Here is a 16567-nt window from a genome sequence, read left to right as displayed (position 1 = left end):
AAGGATCATTTCACCCCACCCTTTCTCCAAAACACTCCAATGTGTTCTGCAGAGGTACTGTTTATTAGGTGGGCTGCCTCACGCTGCCAGTTGCCTTGGTGAAAATTTTCTGAACAAGGGTTTTCCTAAGCCAGACTCTCGGCTATATTTCTGCCGCCTGTTCGAATCTCCCTTAGGGTGGGCTCATTTGGAATCAGCTGGACGGAACAGCTGGGATTCTAGCACTGCAATGGCAAAAATAAAAAATAAAGGAAGAATTCTGTGTGTGTTTTTTAAAAATCCCTGGACAGTGATGCAGAAAACGCTCTAACCTATCAGTATGTTCTTTAACTGTGAATTGTAAAATAAAAACAAAGGGGAAAACTGTGTTTCTGATCTGTACTTCTTTTAAAGAAAAATACGAATTTAATGATAAACATGAAAGATGGATGGGGAATCGCAAGCCCGCCCTTCCAAACCAGGGAGGCAGAAAGCCCCAGGTTCAATCCCTGGCATCCCGCAAGTAGGGATGGGAAAGACCCCTATCTGAAACCCTAGCAAGCTGCTGCTGCTGCCGCCGGTCAGTGTAGGCAACGCTGACACACACCCGGGGCTTGCTTCTACACAAGCCAGGCATCTTTCTACGCTCCTCGACGCAGCTTGGCCAGCAGGTGGCGCTGCGGGACAAGCACGACGCTCTCTCACCCATGGCCTCTATGGTTGGAGGCCACTTCCTCTTCAGGCGGAGAAGGCAGCAGCCCACGTGGGTGGCCAGGTAGGTTTGCGCGCTGCCAGGAGGGAATGCAATCCTGGACTGGGTTGCTGCAGTTTGGATAGAGAGCAGCTTGGGCAGGGAGGCTGGGCTGCAGATCTCTCTCTCTCTCTCTCTCTCTCTCTCTCTCTCTCTCTCTCTCTCTCTCTCTCTCTCTCTCTCCCCCTCCCCGTTTTCAGCTGAGTTTGTTACTGGCTTCGCAGCCTACAGGGACTAGCAACTTGAACTTTTCTATTTGCAAAATCAGGGAGGGAAGGAGGAGCAGAATTTGCCAGATCCAAACCTTTCGAGCCTTCGTCCCAGGGGGCAACTACTGGAAAGGCCTCGCGGTGCTAATTCTGTGCTATCTCTGCAAGGCTTTAGCTGCTGTTATCCAGGGTGCAGCGATGACCTTCAGACGTGGGTGGCTTTTAAAAGATGCTCAGGCAAACCTAGGCTGGATTGTTGTTGTTGTTTAGTCGTTTAGTCGTGTCCGACTCTTCGTGACCCCATGGACCAGAGCACGCCAGGCACTCCTGTCTTCCACTGCCTCCCGCAGTTTGGTCAGACTCATGTTTGTAGCTTCGAGAACACTGACCAACCATCTCGTCCTCTGTCGTTCCCTTCTCCTTGTGCCCTCCATCTTTCCAAACATCAGGGTCTTTTCCAGGGAGTCTTCTCTTCCCATGAGGTGGCCAAAGTATTGGAGCCTCAGCTTCAGGATCTGTCCTTCCAGTGAGCACTCAGGGCTGATTTCCTTCAGAATGGATGGGTTTGATCTTCTTGCAGTCCATGGGACTCTCAAGAGTCTCCTCCAGCACCATAATTCAAAAGCATCCATTCTTTGGCGACCAGCCTTCTTGATGGTCCAGCTCTCACTTCCATACATCACTACTGGGATGTAGCTGTGGCTTTACTGCTGTTATCCAGGGTGCAGCGATGACCTTCAGACGTGGGTGGCTTTTAAAAGATGCTCAGGCAAACCTAGGCTGGATATGGATTGCCATTTAAGGTGGTGTGTGCATGGCTTTCTCTGCTCTTCCGCTCCCCTTTTTATCCTCACAGCAACCTTGTGAGGTAGGTTAGGATGAGAGACAGTGAGGTCACTCAGTGGCTGACTGGGGATTCAAACCCTGGTCTTCTAGAGGCTAGCACTCTAACCATCACACCACACTGGTTAGCCCAAACACGTTCTCATGGTTCTGAATTAAGGGCTGATTTAATATAGGAAGATGCTCTGTACAGAGTGAGACCCATTGGCTTGTCTAATTCAGCCTTGCCTACATTGACTCACTGTGGTGTTTGAGATGGTACCCAGAGATGCCATCGTCTTAACATGGGGCCTTCTACATGAAAGCAGATGCTCTGCTTTACTAATACTCAGTGATGCTCCTACCATTGCTATCGGAATTATTCAACCCCCATTGCAAATCAGGTTTATTATCAAAATTTACAGACTTTCAGTTGTTTGCAATGAGTGCATAAAACAAAAGCAATTGAAGTAGCTCAACACAACGGATGCTTCAAGTGGTTTCCCCAAAATTCAGCTGAAATTGCTTAGCAAACTGTAGATGATTTATGAGTGATAAATTCTTGCATGAACTGCTGGGTTGGGGAGTCAAGTGAAAAATCCTAGAGCACATCAGATCAAAGTTGATTTGGGGATTTATTATTATAATTGTTATTTTATAATTATTATGCATGCTCAGGTAGGGCTTACAAAACATAACAACTAATTGCGCAATTCTCGAAATAGCTAAAATACAGAACAAAACTATGTCATCAGGCTGTTAAAATGTAAATGCCCATGATTCAAATATATGATAATATAGCACACCATTTAAAAGTGGAAACTCCGGGCAGGAGATATTGGGAAAAGTTTCTGTTTCAGGATTTTCCAGAAAGACCACATAATCCATGTTGATTTAGCATCTTGGTCCCTACCCCCCTTTTAAGGTTGAGAGAAAGGCATATTGAACGTCAGAGATGGCACTACTCCTGTCTTTTAAATCTGGCCTCTGGGACGCCGCAAGACTGCCCTGCGCCGTTGGAACCATCCGACATCTCTCCACGCGGAGAAAACCTCAGGCGGGGGAACGCGAGCTTCCTGGTGGGGTGAGCAGCCAAGTGACTCCTGATCATGGGCTTGAAACAGCCAAGGACCAGAGCGAGGCCCAGCCACGTAAACCCTGGAAGGGTCGTGCCCTTCGGAACGAGTTCTGGCGGCAATTTCGTGCGCAGACCGTGCCGTCTGACAGGGAGGAGCTGAAGAACTTGAGGAACGACGATTTCCCCGAGAGGAAGAGGAGCCCCCCGCAGAAACCCCTCCCCGTCGAAAGGACCAAAGGCTCAGAGATCTTGTTTGGGGTTGCTCCCTGCTCCTTGGCTCTGGCCAGATCCAAGAGGAACTTTTTCCAACTCTTCCTCAAGGCTGGCAAGGGCGCTCCATCGCCTACGCTGGAAGAATTCTCCCGGCGCGCCAAGGACAGGGGGATTCCAGTGAAGGTGGTTGAAAGGAAGGTTCTAGATGGCCTCTGCAAGGGCGGTGTCCATCAGGGCGTGTGTCTGGAAGCCACGCCCCTCCGCCCCATTGGCTGGCAGGAGGCACCGCCCCCTGAGGAAGAGGGAGTGGGGTCGCAGCTCCTTTGGCTGGCTTTGGAGGGGATACAGGACCCCATGAACCTGGGAGCCGTCCTGCGGTCTGCTCACTTCCTGGGCGTTGACAGGATTGTGATGAGTCAACGGAACAGGTAAAATAGCACCAGGTGAATTATTTCAGGCATGGGCCTGTAGCTCAGGGGCAGAGCATCTGAATGCCAGATCCTTACCTGCCTATTTGATTCAGTGTTGGCATGAGGACTAGAATCTTAATTTGTTTTTAGCTGAACAACCAGAACTCCGGGATAAAGCATCTGCTTTGGGGGCAGAAGGTTCAGTCCCCGCCATCCTGCCTGCCTGCAATTCCTTAGGAGCAAGTGCCATTGACCTCGGTGGGGTTTACTTTGGAGCAATCCTGCGTCAGGCCAACTTGAGCACAAGCTGTGGGTTAGATGCAGTTTTTCCATTCTCTCTGCCCTTGCGGAGACGTGTGTTGCTAACAGAACCAGCTTGTGGAGATCTGCCGGGAAGCATTTAATAATTTAAGATAAGATAAGATAAATTTATTGTCATTGTCCGTATATACACAGTATACACAACAACGAAAATCAAACACCCAAAGACCGGGTTCACATACACATTTGCACGTATCTCCAACACTCTCATCCTATTCAGACATAATCTATAAAACATAACATAATCCAGAATATAACATAACCTATTAAAGGCATAACATAACCTAAAACCTATCTCATTTCTTCCTACTCCCTGCTTGCTATTTCTTGCAACTGGCCCTGAGATCATTATTTAGTGCAATCAGAGCTCTTGGATAGAAACTATTCAGAAGGCGTGTGGTTCGTGTTTTCATTGTCCTATATCTTCTGCCCGAAGGCAACAGTTCAAAGAAGTTGTGAGCAGGATGGGTGGGATCTCTCAGGATATTGTGTGACTTCTTCAAGCTGCGAGACGTGAAGATCTCATCCAGGGTTGGTAGTTGGAGCCCAATAACATTCTGGGCAATTTTAATTATTCTCTGTAAAGCTTTTTTATCCATTTCAGAGCTGCTCCCATACCACGATAATATACTATAGGTTAAGACACTCTCGATGGTACTGTGATAATAGGACAGAAGTAGGTGCTGAGATAGATTCAGTCCCCTGAGCATTCTCAGGAAATACGACCTCCCCTGCACCTTCCTCACAACCATATTAATATTTGCAGTCCATGAGAGGTCCTCAGAGATATAAATGCCCAGGTATTTAAAACTACCAACCCTCTCCACCTCCTCGCCATTTATGTGCAATGGTAAAAATACACTTTTCTTTCTCCTAAAGTCAATTATGAGTTCTTTGGTTTTTTTGGTGTTAAGCATAAGATTGTTTTCTTTACACCATTGAATTAACCCCTGTACTTCTTTCCTATAAGCAGTCTCATCGTTCTCACTAATGAGCCCCACCACTGGCCCTACCCTGGGCTTCTCTCTTTGTAGCTGTCCCCTGACACCTGTGGTCAGCAAAGCCAGCTCGGGGGCCATGGAAGTTCTGGACGTATATAACACAGATGATCTTCAGAGCCTTCTTAAGGTAACACCCCCCCACAAACTTTTGCCTGTTTTTCTTTTAAATTAATGGTTGCAGGCAACTTCCTGTACGTCCAAGGCATGCACAACCGCACTCATTGTTGCAAACCTGGACGTGGCGTGAGGAGGGGCAAAAACGGGGCAAAAATAGCGTCTGGCAGTCCCACGAGCCTTTGCACTGTTATTTGAGGCCTGTGGGAAGTTGGATTTTAAGCAAGGAAGTTTGGAGAAAGCGCGTGTGGTGGAGTTTGGTGGATTTTTGGTTTTTCCAGGGTTTCCAGAGGGTGTTTACAGGCCTTTTCGATGGTGTTCCCAGTATACGTGGTTTTGCTTAAATGCACGGTGTCTCAGAATGTAACCCCCATGTCAATGGGGAGTTGCCTCTACATTTTTATCTCGCCTTTCCTCCAAGGAGCTCAAAGGGGTGAACGTCGTTCTCTCTCCTTCCCCAATGTATTCTCACAACAACCCTGTGAGGCAGGGTAGGATCAGAGACAGAGAAAGGGTCACTTGGGGAGTTTCATGAATCGGTGGGGCTTTGAGGCCTGGTCTCTCAGGTCCAACACTCAGACCCCAGGAGTGACTCTCCTGTAGCGCTCCAGATGTTGCTGGACTCCACCTCCCACAATCCCTGAGCATTGGCGGTGCTGGGGGGGCATTAATGGGAGTTGGTGTCCAATGATCTCCAGAGAGCTACAGCTTCCCTGACTCTGCTCTGACCACCTTTGCTCTGATTCAGCAGCAGCACTCTTAAATTTACACGATGAGATTGCTTGCAAGCAAAGCACTGGGAAGGACGCTAGCTTGTCTGCTTTGTATGCCAAAGGTGCTGGGTTCAATTCCACATAGGGCTGGGGGAAAGCCTCAAACCCCGGAGAGCTGCTGCCAGTCAGACAACCCTGAGCTAGATGGACCGATGGCTTGGCTCGGCTTAAGGCAGCTTTCTGCGAACCCATTTTAAACCCCCTTTCATCCAGAACCAAGGGGACTAGAATCTTTGTTTCCAAGTTAGAACGATCGTAGCCCAGTGCTTTGCATGCAGACGATCCCAGATTTAATTCCTGACGTTTCTGGGTAGGGCTGAGCAAGGCTCCCTGTCTGAATCCCTGGGGGGGTTGCTGCCGTTCAGAGCATACTGCATTGACCCAGATAGACAAATGGCCTGACTCTGTAGCAGACAGCTGGTCTCTCTTATTCCACTCTATTCCTTTTGCTCTGATTCATTCTAGCATCTCCTCTGCCTTGCTTGGAATGGCTGCTATGCCCCGTTCGGCCACACAGGGGCAGCGTTGTACAAGCTTTTAAAAATAAGTTGGATTTTGCTAGGTGGCCAGCCTGAGGTCCATACGAAATGGGGTGTGCACATAAGATTGAAAGCTGGGTTTACAATAGGGTTACCAGACGTCCCCGTTTCCTGAATAAGTCCCCGGATTTGCGAATAAGTCCCTGGACAAATGCCATCCCCGGAATGTCCCCGGATTTCATCTAATGTCCCCGGGAAACACAGCAGCGGCAGTCTCAGCAGCCCGGAGCAGTTGGCTCTGGCTGGCTTCAGGAGTTGCTCAGAAGTCCCCATATGATGGTGGTGCAGGGGCTCTAAGATGCTGCTTCCGGGCTCCCTCCACCTTCCCTGACCCCAGCAACTAAGCTGTGAAGGGAGGCTTCATGCTGCCGATCAGAGCTTGCGTGCAAGCAGGGGGGGGGGCAGGGATCTCTCAGTTAGGAACAGGAAGCCTCCCTTCGCAGCTGAGGCATCCCTGCCCCCTCCTGCTTGCACGCAAGTAGGAATGGGATTGGGGCTGCTCCAATGGCAAGGGAGGCATTGCTCTGCCTGACAGATCCCTGCCCCCTCCTGGTTGCACACAAGTAGGAGTTGGGATGGGGCTGCTCTGAAAGGCAGTGTGAAGTCTCTCTTCCCGGCTGAAGGATCCCCCTCCCTCCTGCTTGCACGCAAGTAGGAATGGGATTGGGGCTGCTCCGATGGGATGGGAGACCTCACGCTGTCTGAGCCTCGCTGCCGCCCCCACTCTCGGCCCTCCTTCTCCACCTTCCATGCCTGACCCACTGCACGCCGCTTCCCCACCACCACCGAAGAATCAACAATTCAGGGGCTGCCCAGGATCATGGAGAAAGGAGATAGAAGTCTTGGAGGAAGGTGGTTGAGGTCAAGGTGGCGGCTGCCCCTCTGCCACTGCCATCGCTGCAGCATCAACGTCCAAGTGTCCCCGGATTCATTGAAAAAAATCTGGTAACCTTAACAAGCTGGGAAAAGGATGGAATTTATCCGATGAGCACCTGCCAGGTGTATCTGGGCGCCAGGACACACACAACACAAGCCCAGGACCCGTCTTCCCACCAGTTGGGCATTGAGTCGGCCGAGAGACGATTTAATGCTGGCTGGCCTTTCAGACAATGAAAGGCAAATGGCTTAATTTTTCAGCCGCCTTTTCTCTGCCCCTTTCCTGTGGGTCTGGGGAGTCTCCCCCTCCGATCTCTGCCAGCCGCCCCGCTCTGGAATGACCCCATAAAGAGGCCATTAAGAAGGTGTTGCAACTTAATTGAAACATCTGTGCGGACCGCTTCCCTCTACTATAAATGTGCAATTTATGAACATTTGGGCCGTTGAGGCGCTCTGTTTAATTGGGTCCACGTTGGCCGGCTTCACCTTTGCCGCAGAGCGGGCATAAATCCCAGCATCGTTACGGCAGGTTTTTTTCAGAAAACAAGGCAGATTTTCTCCCCTCCCCCCTCTAAAAATGGATTTTGTAGGTGGTTGTGTTGAAAGGATGAGCTGGGAGCATGTATGCGATAGCAACTTGTTTTCCTGGATCAGGGCAAAGTCTGTGTCCGGGAGGGGCACAACCTGCTTCCCTCTTGATGTCATTAGATTCCACCCCCAATAAGCCACAGCCAGCATGACCAGTGGTTAGAAATGATGGGAGTTGTAGTCTGGAAGCACTTGTGCTAAGCTGTTCCTCTGCCCCCCTCTCACAGTAGCTAGAGGCAAGGCCTTTCTTAATTCCCTCCAAGGAGCTCAAGGAGGAGTACAGTGGTACCTTGGGTTAAGAACTTAATTCATTCTGCAGGTCCGTTCTTAATCTGAAACTGTTCTTAACCAGAGGTACCACTTTAGCTAATGGGGCCTCCTGCTGCTGCCGCGCGATTTCTGTTCTCATCCTGAAGCAAAGTTCTTAACCCGAGGTACTACTTCTGGGTTAGCGGAGTCTGTAACCTGAAGCATATGTAACCTGAAGCGTCTGTAACCCGAGGTACCACTGTATGTGGCTCTCCTCCTCCTTGCTTAGTCCCCACAACAACCCTGTGAGGTTGGTTAGGCTGAGAAACAGTGACTGGTCCTGCCTGTCCCTGCAAGCTTCATGTCCGAGTGAGGATTTGATAATAGTAGTAGTAGTAATAAAAATAAAAATAAAAATAAAAATAAAAATTAATTATTACTTATATCTCGCCCATCTTGCCAGGCCACCCCAGCCACTCTGGGCAGCTTCCAACAGAATATTAAAAACACAATAAAACATCAAACATTAAAAACTTCCCCAAACAGGGCTGCCTTCAGATGTCTTCTAAAAGTCAGATTGTTGTTTATTTCCTTGACATCTGATGTGAGGGTGTTCCGCAGGGCAGGTGCCACTACCGAGAAGGCCCTCTGCCTGGTTCCCCGTAACCTCACAGTGAGGGAAACGCCAGAAGGCCCCTGGCGCTGGACCTCAGTGTCTGGGCTGAACGATGGGGGTGGAGATGCTCCTTCAGGTAGACAAGGCCGAGGCCGTTTAGGGCGTTCAAGGTCAGTACCAACACTTTCAATTGTGCTGGGAAACGTACTGGGATTTGAACCCTGGCACTCTAACCACAGCTCCACATTGGCGCTCAGTTTGATGGGTCCTCCACTCCAGCTGCTGGAGAGAGACTCCCAGCTATCAAGGGATACTTGGACTTCCTCTGGGTTTGAATTCCTGGCTGCAAAGGAGGTTGGGCTGCCTCGCACCAGGGAATCGTTTGTCAGATGCTTTTGGTTCCGTGTTGAGGTTTCATTTATTGTTGTTAACCCGTAGTGCTTCCTGGGAATCCATGGAGTTCGAGTTCTGATTAAAACAGTGAACAAACAGCAAACCAGTGCAGATGTATCTTTTTCTTCCATATAATGGAGTTAAGCTGTTGTGTGTAATTACGATGTAATCCTCAAGTTTGCCTTTTTCTCTTGCTTCTATCTCACCCCCGTTTTCTTCTGGAAGGCAAAATCAGAGCAAGGATGGGAAGTCCTTGGAACAGCTGCCCACACCAAGGACTTGGATTCTGTCCCCACCGTGAGTTGCTTAGATTTCCGCTGGAAGGGACGCACCATACTGCTGCTAGGTATGTAACACTGCGGCACTTACATTTTCAGGAAGCCCTGTACAATGGTACCTCGGAAGTCGAACGCAATCCATTCTGGAAGGACGTTCGACTTCCGAAACGTTCGATTTCCAAAGCGCAGCTTCTTATTGGCTCTTGCAATCGGAAGAGCCAACTGGAAGCCGCTTGTACACCACATCAGATTTCTGCCTTCTGAAAAACATTCACAAACTGGAACACTTACTTCCGGGTTTGCGGTGTTCGGTAGCCGATTTGTTTGGGAACCAAGCCGTTTGAGTACCTAGGTACCACTGTATTGGGAAGTTTTTAATGTTTCATGTTTTATTATGTTTTTATTTGTGCTGGGGCAACTCAGCCAGATGGGTGGGGTATAAATAATAAAGTTGTTATTTTGGAGGGCAAAACTTTTGCAGAGAAGCTGGCCGTAGCTCAGGGACGGAACAGGTGCAAGGTTCAATCCCCAAGTAGGGTTGGGAATGATTCCAGGCTGAATACCCTGGAGAGGGACTGCCGGTCAGTGTAGACCGGGTGTGTGTGTGGGGGTGGGGTGGGGAAGGGTTTGCCAACTTGGAATCTAAGGCTGCTAGTGTCTTATGGCTATTTCCCTGAGTAACAGCCCTGTGAGGTAGGCTAGGCCAAGAAACAACAAACCGGTTAGAGATTCCACCCCCCGCCCCTGTTAGCTGGGTGGCTGGGAGAGGATTTGAACTTGCCTCCCCCCCACATTTACTACGATACCACATTGCCTCCTGAGAAGCTTGGAGGTCTTGCGACTCCCCTGACAAATGAAGGAAGGCAGCTAGGAGACCGCAAGGACTTGGGTCTGGGGTGTGCTCCAGTTTTTATTTTTATTTTTTATTTGTTCGATTGATATAACCACCCTTCATCGCAAGATCTCACGGCCGTCCGCAAGATAAAATACGAAGTAAAAGCACAAATAAGTACAGTGGTACCTTGGGTTAAGAACTTAATTCGTTCCGGAGGTCTGTTCTTAACCTGAAACTGTTCTTAAGCTGAGGTACCACTTTAGCTAATGGGGCCTCCTGCTGCCGCTACACCACCGCTGCACAATTTCTGTTCTCATCGTGAAGCAAAGTTCTTAACCCAAGGTACTATTTCTGGGTTAGCGGAGTCTGTAACCTGAAGCAGCTGTAACCTGAGGTACCACTGTAGTTGAAACAAAAGCAACAAAATGATAGCCCCCATCTTCCACAAACGCCATTTAAAAGGCTGCAGAATATTAGTCAGCCAAAGGGTTATTGTGGGATATCGTACCATAGACAGCCCTCCAGACCCTTCTGGACTCTCATCGGCCCTGGCCATTGGCTGGCCTAGCAGAGGATGCTGGGAGTTGTAGTTGCACAACCTCTAGAGTCCCACAGACGCGCCCCTTCACCCTGGCTTTACCTGTGCCAAACCAAAAGTATTACCTGTGCCAAACCACAAAGTATTGTGCACCAACCGTCTGCCAGCCCAACGATTTTCGGAAAGCTGAAAGAGAACAGGGAAGAAATCTTCCACTCTGTCCTTTACCTTCAACGCCTGGCTTTTAAGAGAGACTGCATCCGAACATGGAGGGTCCATCGCAACCCCCAGGGAGGGCCGCTGGTTCCCCTGTGTTACAGGACAGAAATGGACTTTTTTCCCTTCCACCGCCAAGGAGTCTCTCCTGAGTTATGCGCCGGGGGCTGTTTGCCCGTGGCTGGGAGCATGAGAGATGCTTTGGGTTATTCCTCTGCGCGGGAAAGGCGGTGGCGGTGCCCCAACGGTCCCCTTTCCTTTCCTTGCCAGGCTCATCTTTAACCGAAACGCTGATTGAAGCCGGGGAGCTGACAGGACGCCGCGGCGTCGCTCCCGGGGCTCGGATACCTTTTCGATTACAGGGAGGAAAGAGATACTGGCAAGTCGGGGGCGGGAATGATGAGCTGCGGGGAAATCCATCTCCACAACGGGTGGCGGGACGACGAGCCGGGGACTGCGGTGACAGTCGGGGGCTGTTAGTTTGAAGGACGGCTCGGCTTGTTCCTGCGAGAGAACGGAATCTCTTTCGGCGGAGCGGAGGGGCTCCCGAGAGCGGGCCGGCCTCTTCTTGCTGGTGATGATTTCCATTCTCTGTTGAGCGCTTGGCAGAAAAGAGAAAATTGGACAGGGCAGGGAGCCTGGGAGATTTGGGGGAGAGGAAGGGGCCTGCAGTTTGCAGAAGCGCGAGGAGAAAGGAGAATCTGAAAATTTGGGGCAGTTGGATGGGGACAGAGGAGGCCCATCTGCCTGTTAACTGCCCTGAGATCTTGTGATGAAGGGCGGCAGAGAAAACTAATAAATAATACTAATACTAATACTACAGTGGTACTTTGGGTTACAGACATTTCAGGTTACAGACGCTTCAGGTTACAGACTCCACTAACCCAGAACTTCGGGTTAAGAACTTTGCTTCAGGATGAGAACAGAAATCGTGCTCTGGCGGTGTGGTGGCAGCGGGAGGCCCCATTAGCTAAAGTGGTGCTTCAGGTTAAGAACAGTTTCAGGTTAAGAACGGACCTCCGGAACGAATTAAGTACTTAACCCGAGGTACCAATGTAGTAATAAAAAAATAATAATAAAAATAATAAATTTTATTTATACCCTGCCCTCCCCAGCCAAGACCGGGCTCAGGGCGGCTAACACCCAATATAAAAACAATGGATTGAAATACAACTTAAAAACAAGATTAAAATACAACATTAAAACATTAAAATGCAGCCTCATTTCAAATCGAAAACTTTTTGGGGGATGAAAACATCAAGTCTTCACCAAGGCTAACTATCCAGACTGGTTCTACATGGGCCAGGAAAAAGCCAGGGAAGTCCCCAAATTGGAGTTCCATCACAGAAGGAGAAAGGAAAAAAGAAAGAGGGGAAGGGGATCAAATTGATTCCAAGCCAAAGGCCCTGCGGAAATAAATCAGATCTAGTCTAGCATACTGATCTCACAGAGGCAAACTAGAAGCCAACTGTCCCTGCTTGGGATTCCCTTTGACTGTTTTTATGAGACATACAGCCTCTGGAGTCAGTGCATAGCCATTGTGGATAGTAGCCATCGATAACCCTTTCCTCCATGAATTTGTCCCACCCTCTTTTAAAGCCCTCCAAGTTGTTGGCCATGCCTGCTTCCTGTGGGAGGGAGTTCCGTAGCTGAACTGTGTGAAGAAGTCCCTAATGTCTGTCCTGGGTAATTGTATACACGGGTGGCGCTGTGGGTTAAACCACAGAGCCTAGGACTTGCCGATCAGAAGGTCGGTGGTTTGAATCCCCGCAACGGGGTGAGCTCCCGTTGCTTGGTCCCTGCTCCTGCCAAACTAGCAGTTTTAAAGCACGTCAAAGTGCAGGTAGATAAATAGGTACCATTTACAGAATGGTAAACGGCGTTTCCGTGCGCTGCTCTGTTTCGCCAGAAGCGGCTTAGTCATGCTGGCCACATGACCCGGAAGCTGTATGCCGGCTCCCTCAGCCAGTAAAGTGAGATGAGCGCCGCAACCCCAGAGTCGGCCATGACTGGACCTAATGGTCAGGGGTCCCTTATCATGGAGGTGGGGTTGCTATCTCATGCTCTGGGACATTGGCATGGATCATGCCCCCCCCAACATCTTTAAAAAAAGCATCTCAAGTGTTTCTGGGTGGGTGGTCAATTTGAGGGAGATTAAATTGGACAGGGGAGTGATCTTGTGTAGGATATTGTTGGGGGGGGGGAATAAATTAATTTAAGATGGATGTTAATAGAGAGGATTTGGGGGACGTAACGAATAAGTGTAATTGACCTGATCTGGGGAAGAGGATCTGTTGGGGAAATTAATTAGGGGATAAATGAAGTGGAAGAAAAAGTGATCTGGGGCTGCTGTGGCCAGGGGAACAGGACAAATGAATTGAAAAAAATATTTGAGAGAATTGCAGATCGGCTGCCTTGCCTTCTGTGGTGGTCGAAGTTTGGATCTACTCATATAAATTCTTTGCAAAGTTGTGTTCTCTGGATCTAGGCCCCAGAAGCTGTACCCAGAAGCTGTCCATTCATTTCAATGGGTCTGTTCTGAGTATGAGTTATGTTGAACTGCAATCCTAGATCATTTTAAAGGATTTGGCAGCACTTCGGCCAAACTCCATTGGTCGTTTGTCTCGGGACAAGCGCCCAGAGAAGCAGTTTCTCGTCAGCTGTTTTCCAATTACCAAAGAGCCTGATCTTAATTATCGCCAACAGCTTCCTGAAACAAATTCAGCCTCATCCCAAGTTTATTTACCTGGGTATTTCTGCCCTGCCTTTCGGCCCCAAGGGGTTAGCAGTCTTTTTAACAAGAAAACACAAGCCCTGTCTGATAAAATCCATAATCTAAAATAGAAACACACCCTACTTTAAAAAGAGCCATGGGGAGTTGAAAAAGGCAACTGTACCAAACTCATTGCCTGTTAATCAAACATGTTGAGATCAGGTTCAGGGGATGAAGATGGTGATGTTAGGGGAAGAGGACCTATGAGGGAAGCATGATCCATTTCGTCTGGAGAACACAGAATCGTAGAGTTGGAAGGAACCCCAGGGGTCATCTAGTCCAACCCCCTGGAATGCAGAAATCACAGCTTGCACGATAGCCCTTTTTCAAATATCTGAAGGGCTGTGGCATAGAACAAACATTTATTTATTCAGTTTATATACTGCCCTTCATTGGTGCCCCCCTCTTTTATTTCAATATCTTTTTGGTTCTGATTTGCTTTCAGATATTTTAAAAAAGAAAAGGCACCAATGCTAAACGACAACATATCCTCGCACTAATGAAATAAAAGCAGCTTTAATGCAAGAGTCGCCAACTTTTTCAGTCCATAGGCTCATTTGGATTTTTGAGCGAGAGTTTTGGGCTCCCACCGCCTCTGGTCCATTTCTCCCCTTCCTCTCCTGCGAGTCAGCCCCCACCTTGAAAGAGAGAATCTTACACACACATACACTCTGATTTTCCCAAGTGATCTGGGTAAAAGTCAGAGCCTTGAAATGGCCATAGAGCCGAAAGAGGAAGTGGGAAAGAGTGCCACTCTTCCTACTTCTTTCTCCAGCTCTATGCTTTCTTAAAGGGATGGAAACGACGTTATTTATGTCCAAGGGTGTGGTTTTTGTATGCGCCCCTCAGAGGCTCCACGAGCACTTAGGGCAAGACCATGAAATTAAAATCCTGGCGTTTTATTGCCTTGTGTTTTGCCCGTGTGCAGGAAATGAAGGTTACGGCCTTTCTCCGGGGACTAGAAGCTTGTGCCAAAGGATGTTGACCATTTTCCCAGGGCGAGAGCTGCCGCCTGGGATCGAGTCCTTAAATGTGTCTGTTGCAGCTGGTAAGCGATTCCACCCTTGAACTCATCTCTCCTTGAAGCTTCTTCCTTCCTGAGCAGGAAAGTAAAATCTTGCCGACTGTTGAAACTCTTCTAACACTTTTTTTGTTGTTCTTTTTCTTTTGATAAAATTCTTCCGCAGGAATCCTCTTGCACTCGATCTGCAGCCAAAGAGAGAGAGACCCGTGATGCTTCTATAAAAAAACAAAACAAAAGCACTGTGCCTTTGAGGAACTCGCCCAGAAGTTCTGGGATTAGGGGAAGCTGCATCCGGGAATATTCTGGGCCAGAAAGACAGGATTGGAACACAGTCCTCACTTCTAATCCCTTCCGCCAGACAGGGTTGGTGGAGCAGCAGGGCCACAAGGCATCCACAGCTGTTACGTGACAGAAGGTGTGTGTGTGTGTGTGTGTGTGTGTGTGTTAGAGAGAGAGAGAGAGAGAGAATGTGCTCTGCAAGAGTTTTAGTCCTGATGATGACTTTAAACTCTAGTGCATCTCAGTGTGTAGAGTCCAGGCATGTCCAAAGTCTGTCTTGGGGGCCCAATCCGGCCCCTGTAGCAGTATATTTCCTGGGGTAAAATCCTAAAAAACGCACAACTTCAACCCTTAAAAAAGAGCTCAACAACTGTGGGGTACAATCCTAAAAAAGGTCAACAACTTTGGTCGGCCCTCACGGCCCTTCACTTCATCAAATCTGACCCTATTTGAAAAAAGTTTGTGCACCACTGGACCAAGCATCACACACACCTCATGTATCTCAGTGGGTAGACCAGGTATCTCTAAAACCCCACGTGTTACAATGGCTGCCCAAACCTCCGGTGTATTTTGATCTGTTTGTGCGTTGGCCAGTGGGAGGTGAGCTCAAGCTGGGCAGAGGAACGACCCCGTATGATCCAACCTGCCTCTCTTAGCCTGACAAAGGTGGTTTTCTGTAATCTCAAAGGTGGAGGGGTTCTGGGGTTGAGCAAGGGGTTAAGACTCCATTGAGTGCAGTGCAAAATCCCAAGAACACTACAGATATAGGAAGATGACCTACTGAGTCTGTCTAGTGGTCTGCCTAGGCCAGCTTTTCCCTTGCCTCTGGAGTCTTCCCTATGTATGGTGTATCAGAAAAATTACTGTATTTTTTGCTCTATAAGACTCACCTTTTCCCTCCTAAAAAGTAAGGGGAAATGTGTGTGCGTCTTATGGAGCGAATGCAGGCTGCACAGCTATCCCAGAAGCCAGAACAGCAAGAGGGATTGCTGCTTTCGCTGCGCAGCGATCCCTCTTGCTGTTCTGGCTTCTGAGATTCAGAATATATTTTTTCTTGTTTTCCTCCTCCAAAAACTAGGTGCGTCTTGTGGTCTGGTGCATCTTATAGAGCGAAAAACATGGTAGATGTTCTTCGCAACGAGGATCCATTTCAGACGTGTACCTTGGCCTGTAGCAAAACTATTAAAAGAACGCAAGTGAAATGTTTCATTAGCTTTGCTTTCCCTGTTCTGCAGGAGTCTGTTTTTTTTTTTAAAAAAATAAAAAATAAAATGTAATAATACAGCATTATAAAAACCCGGGAATTGGTATGAAATTTCAGTTTCTTAGGAAGGAGGAAGTATATTCTTCCCACTAGGTGGTGGTAAAGATACAGATTGCGGGTTGCTTCACTATGGGCAGAAAACAGTTTTATAGCAAGATATCATTTCATCCTTTCTTGTTTGCTGGAAGGAAATGGGAATAAAAGCCATTTCTTTATCCTTGATACCAAGCTCTGATTCTCCGTATTTGTGTGTATGTGTATTTTGTATCCCTCTGCATGAGAAACCAATTTTTTTTAATAAAAAAAAGGAATGCCATTTTGAGGGCAACGATTTTATATTATTAATGATTATTTGAGAGATTTCAAAATGCTTTTCAAGAACACCCCCCCCAAAAAAAAGTGGTGTAGGAAATAAACATGAAAGTATA

General features: G+C 48.3%; 1 protein-coding gene across 5 annotated transcripts; it reads left to right on the top strand.

Moving 5' to 3' along the window:
* Window positions 1-693: 693 nt before the first annotated feature.
* MRM1 (mitochondrial rRNA methyltransferase 1) lies at window positions 694-16361 on the top strand. 5 transcript variants are annotated; one of them, XR_014163244.1, is made up of 7 exons: window positions 694-754; window positions 2687-3480; window positions 4818-4911; window positions 9158-9278; window positions 14501-14620; window positions 14760-15011; window positions 15954-16361. XR_014163244.1 is itself a non-coding variant. In XM_081890586.1 (6 exons), exons 2-6 carry the CDS (start codon window positions 2717-2719, stop codon window positions 14804-14806), a joined length of 1146 nt encoding a protein of 381 aa, XP_081746712.1. In that variant the 5' UTR covers window positions 694-754; window positions 2687-2716; the 3' UTR covers window positions 14807-15862. The 5 variants fall into 5 exon arrangements, 4 of the variants coding, with proteins under 4 accessions (XP_081746712.1, XP_081746709.1, XP_081746710.1 ...); XM_081890586.1 differs by lacking the exon at window positions 15954-16361 and having other exon boundaries at window positions 14760-15862; XM_081890584.1 differs by lacking the exons at window positions 694-754; window positions 14501-14620; window positions 14760-15011; window positions 15954-16361 and adding exons at window positions 772-1080; window positions 1115-1150; window positions 11070-11568.
* Window positions 16362-16567: the final 206 nt, after the last annotated feature.

This window comes from Podarcis melisellensis (assembly GCF_964234715.1).
Source record: "Podarcis melisellensis genome assembly, chromosome: 15".
NCBI lineage: Eukaryota > Metazoa > Chordata > Lepidosauria > Squamata > Lacertidae > Podarcis > Podarcis melisellensis.
The sequence above is the reverse complement of the archived record's forward strand: the minus strand, read 5'-3'. Positions and strand labels throughout refer to the sequence as shown.

Bases quoted from the DNA above. Each gene is read 5' to 3' on its own strand.
- MRM1 (XM_081890583.1), top strand. From the start codon at position 2,717: ATGGCACTACTCCTGTCTTTTAAATCTGGCCTCTGGGACGCCGCAAGA. The intron at 3,481-4,817 runs GTAAAATAGCAC...CTCTCTTTGTAG, and splicing joins GTGATGAGTCAACGGAACAG to CTGTCCCCTGACACCTGTGG. The intron at 9,279-11,069 runs GTATGTAACACT...TTTCCTTGCCAG, and splicing joins ACGCACCATACTGCTGCTAG to GCTCATCTTTAACCGAAACG.